The sequence below is a fragment of the Penicillium concentricum genome, assembly GCF_028827145.1.
Source record: "Penicillium concentricum strain IBT 3081 chromosome Unknown utg000001l_segment0_segment0, whole genome shotgun sequence".
NCBI classification, from domain to species: domain Eukaryota; kingdom Fungi; phylum Ascomycota; class Eurotiomycetes; order Eurotiales; family Aspergillaceae; genus Penicillium; species Penicillium concentricum.
In genome coordinates, this window is record NW_026622754.1 from 6,102,470 (window position 1) to 6,125,286 (window position 22,817).

Here is a 22,817-nt window from a genome sequence, read left to right on the forward strand (position 1 = left end):
GGAGTACCCCGTAATGGGGATTTTGCTAGCTACCAGCTACCAGCTACTCGGGCGAACGCTGGGCCTCGGTACCGAAATGACGACAACGGTGCTTTTGAAGCTTTGATCAGTTATTATGCTGTGTACAATGTAAGCTTGTCAAACGGCCCCTTTAAATCTGTACAGTCAAAGCCTTTTTTCCCCTGTGACTACCTTTGCCCCGACTAAGGATATATTTAAGAAAAGACCTATAAAACACATTCCTCAACTATTGGAAAAGGTGCCCAAGGGGGCCCCTTGGGTATCTACACTATAGGAGGAACTTGATATTCTCCACTTTATATTATCTTGAGTACGGAGTACAAAGAAACCCCTTTACGCATTAACCACCTCCTGAATTTGGTTTTTTGGATAGGCCTCCAATTGAGCAACATCTTGTGGGTACAGCGTACCCCCGTAGGGATAGTTATACAAATCGGGAGCCCGCTGAGATCCCCTGGTCTGAAGCCTCATTGAGAATCATAGCAAAGACCACACTGTTGCTCATCCCCGTTTAAGATCTGCAGTCTGCAGCTCACTAGTCTTCTGTCCAAAACGCAAAAAGCCGGTGCAGGTGTTATTAGGCGACAGAGTGTGCTCCGGGACCTGGACTGCCATCCGATCAAAAGGAAGTTTGGCCCACCGAGGTGGGTTAGACCACGTCTGTACTCCATACCTAGGTCGGCCTTGCCAAACACAATGTATTGCTCAATGGTTCCATACCCGGCCTAGTACTTGTTATCAGTGTCATCGGCAGCTAGACCATTGGAATATCCCGAAGAGCGTTCGGGAAGTGTCTGTGCATTCGGCAAGTTCTAAGAGGGCAATCTACAGTACGGAGTAGTGCTATATGAAAAGATTAGTACTCCGTACCAGAATCCAGCTTGCCATTTCTACACTGTGAGACTCTAACTGCCTGGTAAAAACCGTATGCCGTCTAAGTATGTATAGCTATGCCCTACGCCGTATGGAGTACACATCGCGACACTGCTCGCTTGGATCATGACAACAGTTGAGTAAGCTCCGTAACGTCTTTAATATAGCTCAGTAATGTAGAGAAGCCCGTTGAGTACCTTGCTTTCTTTTTTTCCATAGAAGGTATGGAGTCGATAGGAAGTCACCGGTCTGTAACAGGCCCCCGGCCTTCCGCCGGCCTTCCGTAGCTTTGCATGAGGGAATCACTTTGAGTTCTCTTTTACTTTCAGGAACACCCATAAGTGTATAAAGCTAATTTGATTAGATGAAACAGGCTGTTTCGAATTAGCGGGGGCTGCTAGGTATCATCCATGAATATAATTTGCCAATTACTTCGATGTAGATATAGCTTCCCAATTAGGCAGGTTCAACAAAGATGACATAAGCAATCCATATCGGGCAGGCGGCCCCTCCAGGCTGGCAGAAAAAGGCAGACGATAAGACGCGCAGCTTCAATACTGTGGCTTAACTCCGCAACTTTTCATTCGTGCAAGGCACATATCAGTCATGACAAAGGGGCCGTTGGAGAACAAGCTCCAATTTGAGAAAAAGAACAAAGACCTTATCAGACTCCCAAAACGTGAGTCTTCCCCATCGAACGCCTAATGACCAATGCCAGGAAGCAAAGATCACAAACGCTAACCTTTGGATAACAGATGCCAGAGTAGAAAAGCGCCCTATCCCTCATGCGCCAGTCGCGTCGCCGTATGCCGGCGCCTCAGTGCCCAAGATTGTCTACGTCTCCAAGAGCACGCCGTTCATGAGTGCCGTCAAGCGTGTCCAGAAACTCCTTCTGCAGGCTGAGAAGCGCGCCACCGCAAACATCAACCTTGAGGATACACGCAAGAGCGAGAAACAGATACTCGACGAGCTGTCGAAGGTATCGGACAAGCGAGAGGAAGTTTTTGTGAAGGCGACAGGACGGGCTATCGAGAAGGCGCTGAATGTAGCCAAATGGTTCGAGGAAAAAGGAACCGAGTACACAGTCCGTGTCAATACTGGGAGTGTGGTTGTCGTGGATGATATCGTTGAAGATGAAGAAATGAAAGCAAAAGAGGAACAGAAACGACAACGGCAAGAAGAGCAGACCCCAACTGACCAGGGAGATGCGGCTTCTAAGCCGGAATCCAAGTCAGCTGCAAAGAAGAGGAAACGTCAGGCCGCCGCGGTAAGAGATGACGGGGAGCTCCCCGAGAGCCGGACGAGGTGGATCAAAATGGTTGAGGTTGCCATCAGCCTTAAGTGAATTCACCCACGATCATCCCGACAAAACATCTACAATAGTCGGTCCTCCGATTTCCCAACCATCTTCTGCTGGTCTGAGGATGTTAAACTGCAAAGCTCCACATCCATGGCTGGGGAAAAGCCATCGTCATGAGCCTGTGGCCAAGCCCAGAATTGCCATGGACGCACATCCCGCTGAGTGACTACGATCCAAACGGAACGCTCATTGTGGCTATAAACCACCCAGTAACACAGCTCAGAAGATCTTTATCCTGACTTCTTGCCCTTGAATTGGGGCTTGGAGATTTGACTGCTTCCACCAGCAATATTCAGGACATCTCCTTACCACCCTTCGTCACTTGCATATACCATACCCAGTACCAAATACTCTACAGGTGTAATATTCACATCACAGATGCCTGGAAGCCCTTGAGCGGGATAAGAAAAGGAACAATTCGTTTGTCCTTAGGTTGTTAGCCTAGCACAAAATCATGTACATCGAGATTGTCCTTGAAAATGAACTCTGGTTTACCCAGAGCGCATGTTTCACCACTCAAAACCAAACCAACGCGCTGTAGATGCTGGACAGACTTGTATCAAAAACGAAAGAGAGGGAGAGACAAGACTATAGGGTAACAGTACTACTCCAATCAAAGAACGGTTTAAAGAGGGAGCTTGAATCATCGAATCTGCCAGCGAAAAGAAAATGGCATGAATAAAAAAACGAAATAGTACGAATAAAAACTCCTTGATACGCTCACAAAGTCCTGTGCTGACATGACATGATGAATGATAATGCCTGAAAACCCTTCATCGAACGGAACGTTTCAAAGAGAGGCTGCAAGTCATGAACGTATCCTTATTTTCCCCATCATGTACAGACAAAAGAGAAAGAGAGATGTCGATTCCCGAGAGGGCGACAGGCTAATAGTAACATAGTAGGAGGTAGAAGAAGAGCAACGAGAAAGGAGATGGCAAGAAAGAGGGGGAGGAACGGACGTCGAAAAAGACGACCAAGAGGGAGATCACAGAGGAATCTCGAGAAAGTCATCAAAAAATTCGTGAAATAAGAGACAGTGTGGGCTAAACGGGAAAGGCTCCGAATATGAAGACAAGAAAATGGTCCTCAACCGAGAGGAGAGCAACCAGAACATTCATCGCCAGAAAGTCGTGACTGGCGAAGACTGAGATCTGATGAGAAAGATAGGAGACATAGTCAAACAATGCAAAGGGCCTATGCAATAGAGATAGCGGTCAAAAGAACATGGAACCCCAGAATTAGCATGCGAGGCCAAGCTGGTTCAAATGTTTATTTGTCCATCTTTTGCCAACTGTTGAGATAGGCCATCAGGCCTACTCCTAATAAGACCACGCCAAACATGGAGGCGTAAGGACTTGCTTCTTCCATATAGTTGTGTCGATAGCGTTGTGTTGCAAAAACTGTAGCTGCGGCTGCAGCATCCACGTCCTTGTTCTGGGAGGTAGCCGGATCGAGGCCTCGTGTCGGCGGAGTCTCCGTCTTGGAATCCGTTAAAGTGTCATCGCTCGCAAGCGAGTGTTCCGACAAGCCATTGCTTGGCTCGCGGTGATGCGTATCCTTTTTGTTATCAAGCGCCGCCGCTAATTCTTTCTCGGCGCGTTCCTGACGCAGGGTTTCAATCATTTCGCTCAAGGACTTGCGAGACTCCGTGTTCTCATCTTCGGCCCTCTCGGCACGATCTTTGAAGGATGCCATTTGCTTTCTCATCTCTGCCATCTCCTCCATCATGTTTTCCAAGCGAGTCTGAAGTTCAGCACTCTTGTCCTCCACAGGAGCGTCTGCCTGGCTGTCGTCGGGAGCGGGAGTCTCCGAAGGATGGATACCGTTGACCTGCACGGTTGCTTCTGTATCGTCCTGCACCTTCTTTTCGTCTATGCCATTCTCTGAAGGTGGAACAATGCCGTTCTCGACTTCGAATGCTCTAGCATCCAATGCGGAGCGCATCTCCAATTCATTAACCTTGTCTTCTGCCAATTTGCGAGCAGCCTGCTCCTGGAACAGCATATTTTCTAATTCCTTGACACGTGTGCCATGGGTTTCAATCTCTCGCTTGGCAGACGATAGCGCCTCAATAAGATTTAAGATCTGACTGGAATCGCGGGAGACAGGGGAACCTGTACCGCTCTTTGGCTTTTCCGTATCGCTGCGCTTCAGCGGCGAGAACGATTCTGAGGCGCTTCGTGATAACGCATCGGGTTTCTCCGGCAGAGGCTGTTGAGGGGGAGGAGCGGGAGGATCCGAGAATCTTGAAAAGGAGTCGACTCGAGGCATTTTAGGCCGGCCGTTGATCTGGCGATGAGCACTGTTCTCCAAAGGAGACGGCTTGATGAGCTTTTCTTTCTCTGCATAGCCAGGTTTCATAATTGTCGTCAAAAATTCATCTGCTTGAGAAAGATCTGTTGTTTGTTGTTTTGCGGATTTCAGTTCACCCTGAAACAAGTCAGCAATATGTAGTATTAAGATAAGGTGTGATCCGCACCGTAAGCCGCTTGACAACCTGTTCAATGGAGATTGGCGAGTTCCAATAGTTCATTTGCCGTTGTTGGTGTAAAGCATTGAGCTGGTTGCTAGTAACACTCTGAGCACTTCTGTTACTCGCGTTGCTACCGGCTCGGCCGCGCATATGAGAAAGCGGTTGACTCAAGGGGGAAGGGAGAAGACCGCCCCCGGAGGCAGGATCCAAGTCCCCGAAATTCAAATCAAGGATACTGGGGGCAGTTCCATAGGTTCCGGCATGCTCAACCTTGGATGAGACCTTGTGATGGACGATGGTGGATTGATCCTCGCTGACAATATCGATGCCCAGCTCTAGGGTATCGGTTTCTCGCAGTTCGTGCGGCTCTGACTCCCGGTTTTCAGGAGACAGTCGGTGGCCGTTCACAAATGTGCCGTTTGAGGATTTGACATCTCGGATCCAGACTTTGCCAGATTTGTCGGCCCATACCTCCGCATGCTGTCGAGAGAGAACTTTAGAGTCAAAGAATCCATTGAGAGGTGTGGGCACTGTTTTGGCGTTTGTTTGTCGCCCGATTCGGAGGACCTCGGGGTAGTATGGTACATTGATCTGTTTCCTGTCAAAGGTGCCGTTCAATGGCGATAGAATCAAAATTGCTGGGTTGTCCGATGGCGGGCCAATTGGCGCACGGACTCCATTCTGCTGTGATGACTGAGGCATCTGTTGCGACGGGACGATGTTCGAAGGCTGATGCATTGCGGACATTGTCGACGATGCACTGGGGCCCGACGAGAAAGCAGGCACTGCCTGGGATCGCGCGTTCGTTACCCCTGATACCGGCTCGGATTTCGAGTTAGGCCAGATATTCTTCGAATACTTCTTTTTTGATGACGACCAAGTTTCTGATTCATTGGCGGAACTCTGCGCGGCATGGGTATCTTGGGAAGGGGCGTTCACAGTAGATGTGGAGGAGGTCGAAGAGTTCGACCCCAGAGAGGAAGAGGAGTTTGAGCGTTGAACGTGTTTCCGTGGCATGAACATCCGTGACACGTCGTCCGCATTCACTGAAGACAGAGCTCCTTCTCCTCCGTTGCTAGAGCTGTACCATCCCAAGCGAGACCCCGATTCGACACTAGGTGGTGATGCCACAGCAGTCATGGAGAAGGATGCGAATGGTTCAAGGAAATGGGATATCTAGACGGAGCACGGAGCGCGTCCACGGTTCCGAATTGTAAAAGGGGCCGTATTCTGAGATAGTCTGAAGGATGAAAAGAGGACGTCTAATATTGTTGGTTTTATGTCCGAGGGTTGGGGATATTGAATGCGCGCAAGGGTGATTGGAGCTTTAGTCGCCCGACTAAAATGAAGACGGTCGCGTTAGTGCTGTTTGGGGGGAGAGACAAATATAAATTGGCTCCTAGGTCGAGGTCTTGCCTCGACCCCACAAAAAAAGGTTTGTATATTGGAAATAAGGAGTGAACTCACTTCTGAATTGTGAACTGAGAGATATTTAGGACTGAATAGAATAGGCGCTTCAAGACCAAGGAGGTGTGTGGAGGTCGGGAAATCGTGAGCGACCGTTCTCACGCCAGGGCAATGATAGAAGCACAAGACGGGACTGCCGCCTCGGCGCAGGCTTCAGGCAGCCCTTTAGAAGATGTAACGGGAAAAAAATCAAAGATCAAGGATAGATGCCATGAGGGAACCCAGGCAAGAGCGTAGGGCCATCTCGTTTCCTACTCCCTTGACGCCGCCAGGCAAAATAGGTCACGTGCGAAGTCGGCACGTGTGCACTTTAAAGTCCGTTGGTTCACGTGATCAAGGCGGAGAAGCATCAAGCCGGGGAGGAAAAAGAGCTCGTTCCTTGACTATCACTTCGGGATCTCTCATTCAGCTCAGAGCTGCTGCCTGTTACTTTAATTTAATTCACAAGCTTCTTTCTAGCTTTTCATAATGCCTGTGGTTGCTGGTCCTCCCGCCCAAGCGGGCCCAGGGGGTGCTCCCTCAACTTTCGACAAGAGTATGTCCTCTACAACCCAGTGATATAGATCACACCCCGCTTGATTTCTTGGGGGCGATATATCTATATGGATCAAATGTGCTAACAGACTCTTAGTGAAAATGGGCTGCATGATGGGTTCCAGTATGTGATCGCAAAACCACCGAGCCTTGTTCAGCAAGAGCTTGCTAACCTTGCTCCCCTCACAGCTGTTGGTGGCATCATGGGCTTCATTATCGGTTTGTCCCACCCAGTCCCCAAGTGAAGATGGATCGGATAAGCTAACTCAAATCAGGAACTGTGACAATCTTCCAGTATGGTGCTGGCCCCAACGGTGTCATGCGGACTCTGGGCAAGTACATGCTTGGTTCAGGTGCCACTTTCGGGTATGGTTGACTCTTTAGGCTTGGAAGCTATACTACTGTGGTTGAGAATCACTGGCTAATCAACTTCCCTTCAAATAGACTCTTCATGTCCATTGGTAGCGTCATTCGCTCCGAAGGACCTCGCAACGATGCCTGGCTCCGTGCCCGAGGACCCCCGATGATGCTCCCCCGACAGAACCCCCTCCGGCCCATGCGCCAGTAAACACAACTCTTTCTCGCAGTCTCAAGACTATATTCGGGAAACATGCGACATGACCACTCCCTGGCGACGTCCCTTGTACGATATAATCTCTATGGTTAGGAGATACTTTTTCTGGTGGTTTCAAGAGGCAGGACAACTACCCAAAGATGGCTGTAACGGACAAGTTCTTGGGTACTTGTTACTTCAGCACGCGATGTACATAATCTAGCAGTACCCAGAACATGGATGTTAAAAGTTCAATTGTCTCAGTTGTTCCAACCATGTTAGGCGTTATTGTGACAATATATCCTTTTTTTTTCGGCTTCCACGATCCAGATGCTATCATTTGAGAGGGAACTCTCCTGTGTGGGAAGAAGACCAATGATATGGCTATTAGCGGGAGAGTGCATTTAGCTCAAAGGGAGATCAATATTCTGTAGGCCAAAGATCTATATGTATGGTCTAGTCTGCGTATGGTACCCTTGTTGAGGTTCACGGGGTAAGAAATCTGGTTGGTTCTGAATATGACCACGTTGAATATCAAGCTTCTAATAAAGCCAGTTGTCTTAGATGACTGAGGCGCCTATTTTGTTTCAGACTTGGCTCAGAAGTTGCGGCTCAAATGTAAACCCGGGGTCAACTCCAATGCCCGGGTGCCTAGCGCTAAATAGCATTTCGACCGTATAAACCTTGAAATACAAAACATCCCCGTCTATAATGACATGCTTTCTGCCTTGCGCCTTGATCATAGTCAAGCTATCGAAAACGTCCTCAATTCCTTTCTATAATATCTCAAGTCACAACTTGCCAAATAGGCCGTTGCACCAGTGAGTCATTTCTCTTTGTTTCCGTTTGTCCGGTGAATCCTCAAATCAGATACGGACATGTCGGATTGCTGTTCCAGCTGCTCTCGGGGAATTAGAGATTTGTTTCCAGGTTATCCAAGTCGGGAACTGTGCTCTTTGGCTCAATAGGTACAGCGGGTAGAACTTTGTAGCATCAGAGTACAGGCACCAGAGGACTGGATGTCACAGGTACTGTCACCGTATTAGAATAGCATGAGAATAGATATCACACTATTATAATCATCATGTTGATTACTTTATTGCTTATGCTCAACCCGCCACCGGAAACACAGTCAGCCCCCTTATATGTTCACTGTACGGAGTACAATGTGAGTAGCAAGGCCTGTCTACATACTCACCAATGAAAGCGATACAGACGGAGTAAGGAGCATCAACCTACGGTGTGAGCGGGTGAATTCTAGTTCGATCTGCAGATTACCCAATAATGAAGTCTTTTTTGCTCCAGGCCTAAGGTCGCAACCCAGTCTTGTTTGATGGGCGCTAGGACACCAGCCCCCCTCTGGCACAGCCAACTTGAGGTGCGCATGATTGACAATTACATCCAATGAGGAGTCGCTTAGAGTACAACCAAGGTTCTTGATATAAGCCCTGAAGTTGAGGCTCAAATTCAGGGAATATATAAGAAACTACGTCTGCTAGGGGGTGTTCCTCAAGCATTTCCAACCTCCCATCATGACTACTCAGTTAGCATCTCGGGCTCTTCATTACGGCTGTACTTTGCTATCAAGTCTCTACATTGTGATCTGTGTTTTATTTAACCCGGTAAAGAAAAGAAAGACTCGCAAGCACCGCCGTCGACCCCGAGTTATCTTGACTGCCTTGATCATTTTCACATATGTCAATCAAACAGTTTTGAAAATCGCCACCGATGACTTGGACAGTTCTCAGCCGTTCCTTGTGCATATGACCTCTCAAGCGGTTGTATGGACTGCACTTTGGCTACGACAAAATCCTTCTAAGCACGAAGTGGCTGGAGCCTCGCTGGTCACCGCTGGTTTCGAAGTTCCACTCCTTGCGCTTTCCTTGTGTCGCAAACCGAGACAGTGGGTACCAGTCACGCAGGTCACATTCTCAGCAGTCCGGCTTGCCCTGCTTGTCTTTGTGACGGCTGCGATTCTATCTGAGACCAGACAGAGGAAGAAAAAGACATCGGAAGAGTCGCGCCCTTTCCTAAATGGTAATCAGACAAGATATGGTGCAGCGAATGGGAACGACTCAGACAATAGCAGTGTGGATTCTAAGAGCGAGAGCGAGTCGGACACCGACAAAAATAAGAACGATGCAGCTACGCGCAGGAAGAGACTCCGCAATGAGAAATTGCAGTCATTTGGGGGCTGGTGGGATTATCTGAAAGGCTTCTCTATCTTTTTGCCCTATCTGGTCCCCAGAAAAAATCGCAAAGTGCAGCTCTGTATTGCTACCAGCATCTTCTGTCTAGTATGCCACCGAGCCCTGAATATCCTCATTCCTCAGCAACTCGCAGACGTGACCGATAGCATCTTTGCCAACAAAACCCCATATGCTTCACTAGGAAAATGGGCGCTGCTGCAGCTCATTCGCGGGGGAGCCGGGCTAGGATTGATTGAGGCGCTCGTCAAGATTCCGATCAGGCAGTTCTCTTATCGTCAGATCACCAATGCTGCCTTTAGCCATGTCATGAATCTATCGATGGATTTCCATATCGAAAATGACTCGGCGGAAGTTATGAAGTCCATCGATCAAGGTGGAGCGCTGAACAATCTGTTAGAAGTTGCCATTCTAGAAATCGTCCCGACAGTGGCTGACTTGGCAATTGCATGTATTGTTTTCTATTTGAAGTTTAATATCTACGCCTCCCTTCTGGTGGTCATAGTATCTATTGCTTACGTTTCCGCAGAGGTCTTTACCTCTAACTGGAACATGGACGCCAGACGTGAAGTTACGCAGACACAGCGAAACGAAACTCGCATTATGCATCAGGCCGTGCAAGGCTGGCAAACCGTCACATACTTCAATCAATTCTCGTATGAGAGGTCTCGCTTTGGAGAAGCAGTTGATCTATGCTTGAAGGCCAGCGCGCATTTCGGTCGACGCCGAGCAATCGGCAAGTCACTCCTAGATTTACTCAAGCCAATTTGTTTCGTTGGTCTCTCCTCACTCATTGTACACGAGATCTCCGTGGGGCGTTCCTCTACAGGAGACTTTGTTTTCTTCATTCAGTATTGGTCTTCACTCATCTCTCCTTTGGCCTATCTCTCTGCGCAATATCGCTGGCTTGTCTCTGATCTAGTCGATGCCGAGCGTCTACTCTTCCTGTTCCAATCCAAGCCTAGCGTCAATGACAAGGAGAATGCTATGCCACTGAAATCTGGCGATGGCCGCGTGTCATTCCATCATGTTGACTTTGCCTATGATTCGCGGTTGAAGACCCTCAAGGACGTGGATATTTCTATCGAGCCTGGGACAACAGTTGCACTAGTCGGTATGACCGGTTCTGGGAAGACAACAATTCTTAGACTTCTTCTCCGACTTTACGACGTTAGTTCGGGCCAAATCAAGATCGACGGCCAAGACATCCGCGACATAACCCTCAGCTCGCTACGGCAGACTATCGGCGTCGTCCCACAAGACCCTGTCTTATTTAACGCGTCTATCATCGAAAATTTGCGGTATGCACGGCCCTCGGCCTCGGACGAAGAGGTCCACGAAGCATGCCGGGCCGCAGCTATTCACGAAAAAGTCCTCACTTTCGTTGACGGATACAACACCACAGTCGGAGAGCAGGGCGTCAAGCTGTCTGGTGGTGAGCTACAGCGCATAGCCATTGCTCGGGTTTTCCTAAAGAAGTCGCCGATTCTCCTGCTGGATGAAGCAACGAGCGCTGTAGACTCGAACACGGAATCGGATATCCAGGTTGCGTTGGACCGATTGAGAGCCAAGCGAACTACGTTTGTCATTGCGCATCGACTTTCAACAATCTGCAGCGCCGATCGCATCCTTGTTGTGCATGAGGGGCAGATTGTGGAGAGCGGGTCACACCATGAGCTGCTGAAGAAGGAGGGTGGAAGATATCAGAACCTCTGGCAGAATCAGTTTGGGGGGATCAAAGGTGGAAAGCCTGCGCTGTAGGCGAGAAACTGGAATGAGTGGAAATGATATGGCTGGGGAGATAATTTAAAACAAATGCGCAACTAATGAAATTGACAGTTTTGATATGCTTGAGCTTTTAATATTATATGCAATCTTTACCTGAAGATTTACAGTGTATGGAAATCACATATCCCATTAGAGACCAAACAGGACCATTAATACCCAATGTCTTAGGAGCACGAACTCTCCCTCAGAACCATGTGCTTCATCCTAGCGTCATCATCCTCCGTACCTATGGTGAACTTTAGTTCGGTTGAAGGTCGCCATGTAACCGACTGTGATATATGAGTCTTATGGCTACTGGCTACTGGCGAAGGGGAGGAAGGGAAAGAAGAATCATTGTTGTTTAATCTAGCAAAAAGCAGGGTATTTATACCTTGATGTCTGACAAACAATCTGCTCTCTGTAAGCAAACAATGAGAGATGAAACCACCCAACAATAAGTCTAATATACCTAGAAACCGACAGCTATATTCAGACATAATTGTAATGTGTGTCGGCCTTGCAACTATGAGCATGGCATTCCAAGGACTAAATGAACTGGTGATAGTTACAAATATATATCTCCCAACCAGCCCATGCAGTATTGGCCTCAAACACTGCTATTTCCGAGGCTCAGATTTATAACAAATATTGAAGGAATATCCTTCTTCTTATTTGAACTTTATGACTGAAGTAATGTGTAAGAGTTGGGTGCCTCTAAATTTAACCAAAGTCCAATGCAAGGAGAGCATTTGCCTCTTCAGTCTTGCCAAGTTCTCGTAGATGAACCAAGAAGGTACATATAGAGAGCCTTATGCAAGTCGTGATTGGACTTGGCAAATACACACTTATATCCATACACTTCATCTTGTTGAGTCGACTCAATCTTGCTCTGGGGTTTATATATTGCGGGCGTTGTAACAGGGCGTAACTTGTGAGTGGATGAGCCCATGTCATAATTTGTACAAGTATTCAAGTAGCTAGGAGTAGCTATGAAAGCATCATAGCAACTGAGAGTGAATACAACTATATAATCTAGTATACTCAAGTCGATTATTCCAAGACAAGACCTTTGGAGCGCGTTGCCCTAATTCTCAGGCATTCACCACTATAGACCTTGGCCAACCGCCGTGTAATCGTTCTTGTTCTGGGCTACTCCAGACATGCAATCTCATTGAATGAAAAGTAAGATTAGATTGAGCACACTAAGCCAAAAAGGAAAGAGAGTGAGCCACCATTTTCTACTTGGTTTTCATTGCCCCCTTTTTTTTTCTGATCAAATGACCTCTTATGAGTACGGAGTCCAGACTATGGGGTGAATAATGATCTTAAAATTTCAATTGATCAACACAACGGAGTATTGAGGTTCGTCAAAGTGGATATGGAGGACATAGGGCTTTGCGAGCCCAAAGAGTACAGAGCCCCTGAAAAAGACCCCTCTTTCAACATGTTCTCATGCCAACGCATAATAGAATAATGTTCTCATCAAATTATATAATATTGTTAGAATAGTTACAAATTACACATAACCTTGGAGTGAACAACATGGAATGACTCAACGTTCCCACCTAGGCAGACCCTCTTACACTAAGTAGAGCTGCCCAACATAGTAGGCCCGAGCGCTGATCAGTTCGTCTTTTGTACCTGAAAGGAACTACGGAAGCGATCGACAGAACCTTATAGAGTACAACATATAGAGAAAAAAAAAGTATTTTCTCAATAGTGTGGGAACCGGGCAATTGGGGTAAATCTCAATCTCGGCTAACGGGGGAACCGGAATCACTTTGCACGGTAGTACTTCGTATAGATGTAAGATCTAGATCAAAGCCAGATACTACATGTAATGTTATTGTTATGTTTAAGATTAGCCGAATCACAGATTGTTCCTACACATGACGCCAGGGGTACGGAACTGACGGAAAGTCCCCGTGAGGGAGTGAACACCTGCAGTAGTGTGTGATGCCCGGTGAGAATCGTCATTCTAGGGGTAATAAGACAAAAACAGAACAAAGTAGGTGAAATTAGCCATTTCAAACAACGGAGTAAACAAAGGCGCTTAGGAAAGATCAAACCGTTTCGTAATGAGGGAATTGGCTAGACTGGGATTAGGAAGTGCTGAAATTACACTTATGGAGTATACGGCGAATTCTCGTATTAGCACGGGGACTCGGATGGGGCCAAATGAAGAACTCTCAAGCCTTTCTTAAAGGGAGATTAATGGCAATAAACATGGCATTTGATAGAGTACAACATACGAAGAACATAACAAACTCTTACCCCTGGCGTCAAAAGTCTGTGCGGAAGACCCTTTGTCTTTAGGGCTCTGGTCATTAGATGGAGCCCAATCCAATAAGTTCCAGGGTCCGCGCGTGCAAGGGGCCAATTGGAAGGTGATATTTCACTTGAAAATCAATAAATAATATAAGAAAACAAAAAAAAAAAAAAAAAAACAGCGCAACTTTTCTTTGATGGACGAATCGCCCTGTTTCCCCAGGTTAAAGACTGCCTCGTGCTTGGGACTTAATAAGCCTGGCCACACCCTGGTAAAATTTCCTTTTCCCTTTTCCTTAGGCGCATTAGAGATTTTCTCGCATATACATTCGTTTCACTTTTATACTCTTCGAGCAGTGCTCTACACGATCTTTACAAGATTTTGACGCTCACTCTTTTGCGCTCAAAATCTGAAACATATCTATTCTGCCCTAAGTACTCATACTTCAACGTTTCATCGCAAACCTTGAAATTCAGTCATCTTGACATCTCTTCTATATTGATATTTACTTTCAAATTCTCAAAATGAAGTTCACTGCCATCATCGCCTCCCTCTGCCTGGTCGCGGCTCCATTCGTCGCCGCAGAGGAGACCGTCACCTCAACTGCAACCACGACCGTCACCAAGACCCTGGTTCGCGTCAATTCGGTGACTCCAACTCCTAGCTCCAGCGCAAGTTCCACCGCGAGCTCCAATGCAAGCAGCATGAGCACTGTGTCTGCTTCGACCTCGACTCCTCTGTCTCGCGCGTCCTCCACTACTTCTGCTGCCTTGGCCGCCACCTCGACCGGCGCAGCATCCAACATTGGCGCTGGCATGCCAGCTGCCTTGGCCGCCGCTGGCTACATCGTTGTGATGATGGGTCAGGCCCTGTAATCACCTTCGCGATTTCGCGACTGGCAAGAAAGCCTTCACGCAGGCAACCATCATGAATTGGGGCCATTTTCAACCCTCGCGCTCAATTCATACTGCGTTATGGCTGCCTCGTTGATTGCCGTTCATCTACAGCAGAGCCGGGAGCTTCTTTTCTTTCTTTTTCCCCTTCTTATACTTCACACTTCTATTCCTCTCGGTTAGCTGAAGAACCCATTCTTGGAGAGGAAACGGCTTTACGCTTTTTCAAATACCCCCATTTCTTTTTTTATTTCATTATGACTTTTTGGACCGATATGAGTTGATGCTGTTATTATTCTCTTCTTCAAACCCCTGTTATATTCAATTCGTTTGTCCATATACGTTATCGTGGGTGACTAACTAGTCGACTAGTCTGGCTGAGATCCAGGACTTGCATTGAGTCAACTTTTGAGTCATCCACAGAATATAGACACTTTATTTTCTTCTCTCATTTGATACCAATTCCAACTGTAATCACCAGTAGCAGTAAGCAGTATGTGCATAGAAAGATGGAGCAGATCATGTCGATCTAACATTCCAGTGGAGCGGCCCCGGAAGAAAGCCGTTTGCTCCGGGGTCAACTGATGCCCGTGCACGTGTGATCTGATCTTATCTTTTGATCTGATCTGTTTTCCATTCCAACAGAAGGATTTCTCTTCCAAGAGGTCTCTCTCAATTGATTCCAAATCCTAAAACCCTTATCTCCCCCAATCGCGCCATTAGCGCGTTGTTGACCTATCCATCGCGGGTCTCCACAACGCGTCGCGCAACTCCGAACATCAGATAAAACCGTGTTCGAATAAAACCCCAATGATCCAGGCCGGAACCCAGAGACTCGTCTGAACATCGCGAAACAAAAATCGCAATGGACAGCGAGATCCCCTCCCACCGCCGCGACGAATCCGGCACCGCTCGCCCGCGAACCCCTCAGCGACAGGCGCGCCGTTCTCCTCGCTCCAGCGCGCTCAGCGACTGTCGCGCTTCGATGACCGCTCCAGTCAACCATCTAGCGACCCTGCGCTCTTCTCCAGTGACGATATCCCGGCTTCCGGACTGGAGAACTACCATGCGACGGTGTCGGGCGCGGGTCGCAAACGGCGGTATCGGGGGACCTGGTGGGGGGAACAGGTGATTGATCCGAAGCGAAAAAGGGCGGACTTTAAGGATAAGAGGAATGTTGATAGTGGTGTGTGGATGGGGAGTGATGAGTCTGGCGCTGAATCGCTTTTAGCGTCGGAGGATGGCTCGGCGTGGGGAGAAGACTTGCGCAAGTCTGTACTTGATCCTAGAAAGTCTGGATCTACGGTCTTCGTTAATGAGGCGGAGAACGTGCCCGCGCAGACTCGCGTTGCGTTTAGAAGTCCTGAAGAATCCGATGCTCATCGATACGCGCGGGAGGTTGTCAGCGATTGTCTTGATAAGGGACATGAGAGCATTGATCTGGGGTATGTTCTAGTTTCACCTGATGTTCTAGTTTCATCTAATATCCCTTTTTTTCAAACCAATCATACTAATGGCTCTTTTCTATACAGTGACTTCCACCTGAGAACTATACCATCCGGTCTCCTACGACCCCTACAGCACTTAACGAAGCTTCCATCAGTCAAGGAAGCCCCGGTCTCAGAGAACGTCTTCACATCTCTACAACCGTTCCTCCACATATATCTCCCCAACAACTCCCTATCAGCCCTGCACAACGATCTCTTTGAGCTCAGCAACATCAAAGTCCTCAGCTTGCGAAACAACAAGCTGACCGAAATCCCATCTACAGTCCGCAGACTGAGAGCACTGGAAGTCTTAAACCTTTCCGTCAATCAATTGACCTATCTTCCTTGGGAGGTCCTCAAACTCATGCAGCAAGGCGAACTGAAACACCTGACCGTACGCCCGAACCCATTCCTCCCCATCGAAGAAGCGCAGATCGCAGAATGGCACTACAAATCGACCAATAAAAAGGAAACAGAGAACGAGGACTCATCAGAAGAGGATTCATCTCCTCCGCTCCAATTCCAAGAGCAGCAATCTTCTCCCAACGAGGGCTGGACCCCTATCCTCGTCGCAACCGGCCCAATCACCTACATGAATATGGAGGGCAATCCCATGAGAGACACCTCATCCCGCAACAGACACACTCTCATACCATCAAAACTGGCCTCTCCTGTAAATAACGCCCCGTCCCTGCGCGAAGTCGCCCTCCGTGCGGTGAGCAAGCTCCCCTACCTGGAGCAAACCACCGACGAAGAGCTAGCCGAGTATCCAGCGCTGATTATGCCCTTGCTGCAACAAGCGAGAGAAGTGCGCGCTGCGGGTGGACAGTCCTGCTCCGTTTGCCAGCGAAAATATGTGATTCCCCGTACTGAATGGATGGAGTGGTGGGACTTTACCCCGTGCGAGAATGGGATGAAGATGCCTCGTTGTCCTGGTGAGAAGCTTCGACCTTTGCCGTTCCGGCGGTTTGGTTGTAGCTTGTCATGTGTGCCGGGGTCTTGTTGAACATATCATTGACTTTTCGCTTGTTTGGGTGATAGGTTGTTGTTTTTTTCTCGGGATTCACTTTGTATGTATTTGGCTTGCTTGTTTATATTGTGGTACTGGGACCTTGTATTTTAGTTACAGTCCAGAGTTTATTGTGTAGAATTATGACTATATTTACTATCTTATCTTCTACCTTGCTTAAGTCCTTTTCTTACCTCAAGGACATAAATCCTACAATATCCGTGAACGCACAGACTAAGACTACCTTTAAATCCGTCCATAAGTCCGGGGGTAGTAGCAAAGGGATATAAAAGCGCAGCACCCAGTTGCTATTCTAATATCAATAATAATATATCACCGAAAATCCTAGATCTTTTCCAAATCAACATCCCAGAATCAAATAATTCCCACCATAACCCAACACCCAAACCCAACAATGACCACCCAGCCCCCAACCTTCACCAAACCCCCCGGCCCCTAACCTGGTTAATAACAGGCTGTTCCTCCGGCTTGGGTCTGTCATTAGCACGCACAGCCCAATCAAACGGCCACACGGTACTCGCAACATCCCGCCAACCGTCCCGCACCCCAGATCTCGTATCCGAGATAACCCAAAACGGGGGCGAATGGCACGCACTCGACGTCGACAGCCCAACCGCAGCGTCTGAGCTGCTATCTACGCTCGAGTCTGCAGGACACAAGATCGATGTGCTGGTCAATAATGCCGGATACGCGATTCTCGGGGCTGTAGAGCAGTTCTCGGACGAGGAGCTGCGGGCACAGATGGAGACGGTGTATTTTGGACCGAGTCGGTTGATTAGAGCTATTGTGCCTGGGATGAGGGATAGGCGGTTTGGAGTTGTTGTTAATGTTAGTTCTGGGGCTGGGTTGGAGGGGAGGGAAAGGATGGGTGCTTACGCGGCTGCGAAGGCTGCTATGGATGGTATGTTCTCTTCTTCTCTTCTATTGGGTGAAAGGTGTCTCGTTTATGTACATCTATTGACTATCCATGGATGTTACACAGGCTTATGTAAAGTACTCGCTAAAGAAGTTGCGCCTTTCAACGTCCGTCTTCTGACGGTGTGGTTGGGAGTGTTCAACACGCAGTTCGGGACTGGATGTGTTTCTCCTGCTAACCCTTTACCGGCGGATTATGCTGGTTCTGTGGCTGCGAAGATGTTGGAGGCTATACAGAGCGGTAAGCATGTTGCCGATGGTGACAAGGATAAGGCTGCCAAGGCGATTTATGAAGTTGTTGTTGGTGAGGGTGTTGGTGCTGGACGTGAGAGTGAGGAGTTCTTACCCTTGGGTCGGGATATGATTCCTCGCATTGAATTGGTGCGTGATCGGTTGGTTCATACGCTTGATGTGTTTGGGGATATTGCTGGGAATGTCTATGTTGATAAGGAATGAGGCTTTGGGTCTTAGTCTGTACAAGACCGCCTTGCCAAAGTCCATTAGTGTGACTATTTCCAAGGTTACATCAATTACATTAGCAGGATAAAAGATAACTAGCAATGACAAGTGTCAATGGAATCCATTCAGGTATCCCTACCAAAAAGCAATAACATACAAGTTTTCAACGATTGACCCGCGGTATATCCCAGCCGCTTCAATGCTTGTAGGCACTTTGCAATCGCCGAACTGTTCTCACCCAACGCCAAGCAGGTTCAAGTCATAAGAAAATAAAAACCATCGCTAATACAGTATGCTTCAATACAAGGAGAGCAAATCCCACAGGACAGAGGGGGGAATGGTAAAAAAACGGAAAGAGTGGATAGAATATAGATATTAGCGATTACGGTCCGCGCGAGCCTGGTGCCATATCGTATCGCCACTCAGAGCAGAAAAGCTAAGAGTAGCCAGGTTTCGCCAGCTGGACTGTGGGGCAGAATTTGCATGGTCACCAAGTAGACCTGCATTTTGTTCCGTATCTGAAGGATTGTCGTTGACGCCTTCAATTTGAACTGGAGCGGAAGAGGCGCTGCCTCGAGAAATCGGTTGGTCGGAGTGAATATCATCACTGGACTGCTCACGATGACCCCGAGAATCACTGGACTGACAATGGGACAGTGAACGGACAACATCGCCTTTACAGATTGGACAAGTTCGTCGACGAGTAGTCAACCAGGGGGTACTGAGGAAAGAGGTTAGTAAGATATCCAAACAAAAACCGAATTTTATGTCACTTACATGCATTCCACATGGAATTCATGGCCACATGGCAATCTCATGACCCGGCTCAGACCATCGATATATTCTTCAAGGCATACGACGCACTCCACCTGCCTTCCTGTGTACTTGCGTCGCCACAGGGTAGATCCGTTTTGCATATTGCACTTCTCTTCCTTGGGCGCAACAGATGAGTCTAGCATAGTGCCCGAAAATGTTTGTGAACGTGATCTATTTGATCGGGATGCGCTTGGCCGGCTTTCATTCCCAAGGAGTGGGGAAGTCGGGGAGAGAGGACCGGGGCTAGGAGGACGCGTTGAGTTGGAAGACGAGGAAGAAGTGGTAGTAATTGTGTGATAGGTTCGAACAGGAAGTCGTTCGATGACCGACTTCGGAGCACGCCAGCGACGACGGCGGATTCGAGACCGGAGCAGCAAAAGGGCATAAACCACCGTCAGCGTGAGCAATGGACTGACGACAAGGACTAATAGAGTATCGAAAAAGGGGCTGGTGGACATGCTGGTAGGTGTCATGGTAACCCAAAGACCTTCGTGCTCGGAAGTCTCCGCGCTTAGACGGCTCGATGTGTGAGGGCTATTTTGCATTTTCTGGTTCGTTGCAGTGCTTTTCTGAAGTGAGGGCGACGAAGAAGGCTGAGGGTCTTGATGAGTATCATCTCCCCATCCAAAGTGACTCGAGAACCAGCCCTTGGTAGAAGATCCAGACTTCCCATGAGTTCCACTAGATTCTTTCTCAGATCCCTTGAGACGCGTGTCATGAGAACCAGCACTGAATTTGTCGATGCTCTGGTATTCTCCACTTCCTGGTGTGATGCTACCACCCTGAAGACCATTAGGCGAGGAAGCAGCATCCTTATCCGCACTGGCGGTCTTGGAGGTATCCTTGCCGGTTACAGAGGTAGCAGCAGTCGGGGATACGGTACTCCTAGGAGGCATCAAGTCTGGATCTCTCCAATCCTGAACCCCGATGACAAAGTCATCATCCTCAAAACTTTCAGGGGACATGTCGGCCTTGTGGCTGTCGGATGTGTCGTCCTTGGCCCAACCACGATTATTGAGATCCGTTGATCTCTTTCGGGCGCTCGACGAGGCTCCTTTCTCCTCCCATGAGCCTAGGTTGATCCAGTCAATGTTGCCGCTGCTGGGCGGACGTCGACTGTCTTCCAAATGCCGCGAACCTCCATTCTTATCGCACAATCCCAGGAATGCACCAATTGCACGGAAAACCCCGCCATTCGAGTGAGACGAGGGCGCAGGTCTCTCTTTGGCTGTCGAATGACTGCTGGCAGTCGGACTTGGAATAGTTGTTGCTGTAGTACTTACCACCCGTTCTTTGGCATCAGCTTGTCCTGCCAGTTTCGCTTGTGAAGATTTTAACACATCTCCCAAGCCAGCAGTTCCACTGGAATGTCCAGGAACCAATGACGACAAAAGATGAGCAGTAGTGTGGGATGTGAACAATGCCGGGATCGTGACGTTCGATGTGTCGCCTCGTGCGTACATAGTGACCAAGTTGCCACCTCGAGTATCGTCGCCGACAATCAAAGCAACACCTCCTCGTCGTTGTGCCCACTTGGCCTTCTCCAAGAACCCACAGCCACCTCGGCTCAACAGCACCACTTTACCCTGAATTTCGGCAGTTTCCTGTAGCGATTGGATGTCGGCATGCGCAGGTGGCTTGCTTTGGACGTAATCTCCATACTTCTGACTTATCCCAGGGTGAGAAGCACCATATTCAGGGAGTGGATGATGTAGATGATCGTCGGTGCCATCGTTCGTCAAGGGTGGGGTGGTTGGATCATCTCTATCGTTTTGAGGTATGGTATCGGCCTGCGACACCGACCGTGGGCGGTTTGATAATTGATCATTCACTGTACTACCTCCGGAAATGCTGGAACTCTGCTCGGTGCTCCTAGAGGTTTTGTCTTGTTTCTTATGGTTGGTGCCCTCACCCCACCCGGGGATATCGGAGCAGCCTAGTTCCCCTTCCACGCCAGCTAATCCCCCTTCACCAAAACCACTTCCCACCCATAACTGACCACTGAGGCCTTTGGCTGGCAGCAGCGGACCAAATGCCGCTGGCCGGGCGAGGAAGAAAGTCGAGTTGTCATCGGTGAGACTAATAATGGCCGACGGAGGGAAAAGGGACGATGGTATGTTGAAAGAAAATAAAGAGCGTAGCCCAGTTGTCTGACCAGCGAGCGTATTGGGAGTTGCTACATCGGGCGATGTAAGGGCGGAAAAGAAGGTGAGGAGGATCGGAAAGAAGATTAGGCAGAAGAGGACGATGAGCAAGCGTGGCGGTCGCATGTCTGATAGATGCTTTAAACCACTTAAAATCGAAGAACGGCTTGATCGGAGAGATATCTAATCACAGCAAAAACGGGTGGATCGAGTGAATGATTAATGATGCCAGCGGCTCCGCTGGACCACTGTACTTTGAGGTGGACTCTTTATGACCAATCCAACGGTTGGCGGCAAGCTAGCAGGCCGCCACTCATCGAGTGCAATGAGCAGCACCACGGCTGGTTGAAGGAAGTCGACGGATGACAGCCAACGCGAGCGCAGGGGAAGTCAAAACGAACAAGGAGACGAGATAGAGGGACAGAGGGGAGTTCAAGTGAAGTCAGTCAGGCGGAGAAGGAGAAGTGAACTCATGATATGGATTATCTAACCCCGGGTCGGCAGGTGACGGCATGCCCGCCGTGTCATGTGCTTGAAACCTGAGGCATTACCTTGGCCTTAGTGCCTCAAATCACATGACCCTCTTAAGTATAACATACATTGGAAGAAGACAAATTGGGATAGCAGAAATATTAGAGCTTGATGTATATATACAGAGTAGCTTGTTTAACCACTATATCTTCCAAGTCTTCATTTATAGCGCGTGCTTAAAGGTCAAAAGATAACATATGTTGAAACAAAGACTCCACCAAGTATTAGAGGGAAATGATAAAGGACATTTAGGGACGTTGATAACAAGGCATACCGTCTTTTGCTTTGAATATCGCAATAACAGGCATATATTGTTGATGTGATATCAAGTTGATGCTTCCAAGGTTCTGGGCCAGAGTTACCGCCGATCATGCCATCACGGCACCTGGCTAGGCAGCTACGTAATCCACCTTTTCAGTTTTTGATCTGAAACGTGTTTATGATGTCCAAATTATATTGTTGACCGTTGTATATTGTAGCTGTCGAATCTAGTGCATTCTACAATATTCGATATAATATTAAGGCACACCCGTAAGATATTTTTGGACTTGACGATCGATGAGCTTGAGAGGTTGGTCCCCACTTACCATATATGGATTAGTGGAAATTACCCCTTGGGGCATCTATGACGTATATGACCTAAAAAAAGGACTAGCGTATATCGGAGAAATCAATCTAAAATGTCGTTATATGTGTACTTCTATAAGAGTTGAAGAGTGTACAACATAGATGCCTAAAAAGCTACAATCAACGGATAGCTAAGCTTCCATTGCCCCAAGGCATGTGCCAGGCTCGGAGAATTAGCAAGAAATTGTGGAATTACCGTATGAAACCCCACTTATATGATATGTGAGATCCCAGCCCTTGTGGGTCGATGGATCTACAAGGTATCCTTGCAATAGCTGGCTCAAGTGGCGTACTTGGTCATGTAGATCCGGGACATGACGATTGATGACATTGATAGCTCTCGTTTTCAGCCAAGAAATATTCACCTGTATGTGTAAACCCGTTTGGG

At 48.2% G+C, this 22,817-nt stretch overlaps 7 protein-coding genes across 7 annotated transcripts; 5 read left to right on the forward strand and 2 right to left on the reverse strand.

The window, feature by feature from the left end:
- Positions 1 to 1,500: 1,500 nt before the first annotated feature.
- On the forward strand, positions 1,501 to 2,239 carry N7517_002342 (ribonuclease P subunit p20 family protein; the record flags this gene model as incomplete). Its single annotated transcript, XM_056720072.1, has 2 exons — positions 1,501 to 1,573; positions 1,650 to 2,239. 2 exons carry the CDS (start codon positions 1,501 to 1,503, stop codon positions 2,237 to 2,239), a joined length of 663 nt encoding a protein of 220 aa, XP_056584207.1.
- A 1,287-nt stretch (positions 2,240 to 3,526) lies between these two features.
- On the reverse strand, positions 3,527 to 5,870 carry N7517_002343 (uncharacterized protein; the record flags this gene model as incomplete). Its single annotated transcript, XM_056720073.1, has 2 exons — positions 3,527 to 4,687; positions 4,737 to 5,870. The coding sequence occupies 2 exons, from the start codon at positions 5,868 to 5,870 to the stop codon at positions 3,527 to 3,529; spliced, it is 2,295 nt and encodes a 764-aa protein (XP_056584208.1).
- Positions 5,871 to 6,665: 795 nt separating this feature from the next.
- Positions 6,666 to 7,299, forward strand: N7517_002344 (MGR2/ROMO1 family protein; the record flags this gene model as incomplete). The annotated part of the gene is made up of 5 exons (XM_056720074.1): positions 6,666 to 6,732; positions 6,829 to 6,855; positions 6,921 to 6,950; positions 7,007 to 7,097; positions 7,176 to 7,299. 5 exons carry the CDS (start codon positions 6,666 to 6,668, stop codon positions 7,297 to 7,299), a joined length of 339 nt encoding a protein of 112 aa, XP_056584209.1.
- Positions 7,300 to 8,816: 1,517 nt separating this feature from the next.
- On the forward strand, positions 8,817 to 11,252 carry N7517_002345 (ABC transporter ATP-binding protein; the record flags this gene model as incomplete). Its single annotated transcript, XM_056720075.1, has 1 exon — positions 8,817 to 11,252. One exon carries the CDS (start codon positions 8,817 to 8,819, stop codon positions 11,250 to 11,252), a length of 2,436 nt encoding a protein of 811 aa, XP_056584210.1.
- Positions 11,253 to 14,051: 2,799 nt separating this feature from the next.
- N7517_002346 (uncharacterized protein) lies at positions 14,052 to 14,402 on the forward strand (the record flags this gene model as incomplete). The annotated part of the gene is made up of 1 exon (XM_056720076.1): positions 14,052 to 14,402. One exon carries the CDS (start codon positions 14,052 to 14,054, stop codon positions 14,400 to 14,402), a length of 351 nt encoding a protein of 116 aa, XP_056584211.1.
- Positions 14,403 to 15,230: 828 nt separating this feature from the next.
- On the forward strand, positions 15,231 to 18,308 carry N7517_002347 (Short-chain dehydrogenase/reductase SDR; the record flags this gene model as incomplete). The annotated part of the gene is made up of 5 exons (XM_056720077.1): positions 15,231 to 15,257; positions 15,294 to 15,865; positions 15,953 to 16,842; positions 17,392 to 17,838; positions 17,920 to 18,308. The coding sequence occupies 5 exons, from the start codon at positions 15,231 to 15,233 to the stop codon at positions 18,306 to 18,308; spliced, it is 2,325 nt and encodes a 774-aa protein (XP_056584212.1).
- A 378-nt stretch (positions 18,309 to 18,686) lies between these two features.
- On the reverse strand, positions 18,687 to 21,397 carry N7517_002348 (PA and RING finger domain protein; the record flags this gene model as incomplete). The annotated part of the gene is made up of 2 exons (XM_056720078.1): positions 18,687 to 19,032; positions 19,089 to 21,397. 2 exons carry the CDS (start codon positions 21,395 to 21,397, stop codon positions 18,687 to 18,689), a joined length of 2,655 nt encoding a protein of 884 aa, XP_056584213.1.
- Between the last annotated feature and the right edge of the window lie 1,420 nt (positions 21,398 to 22,817).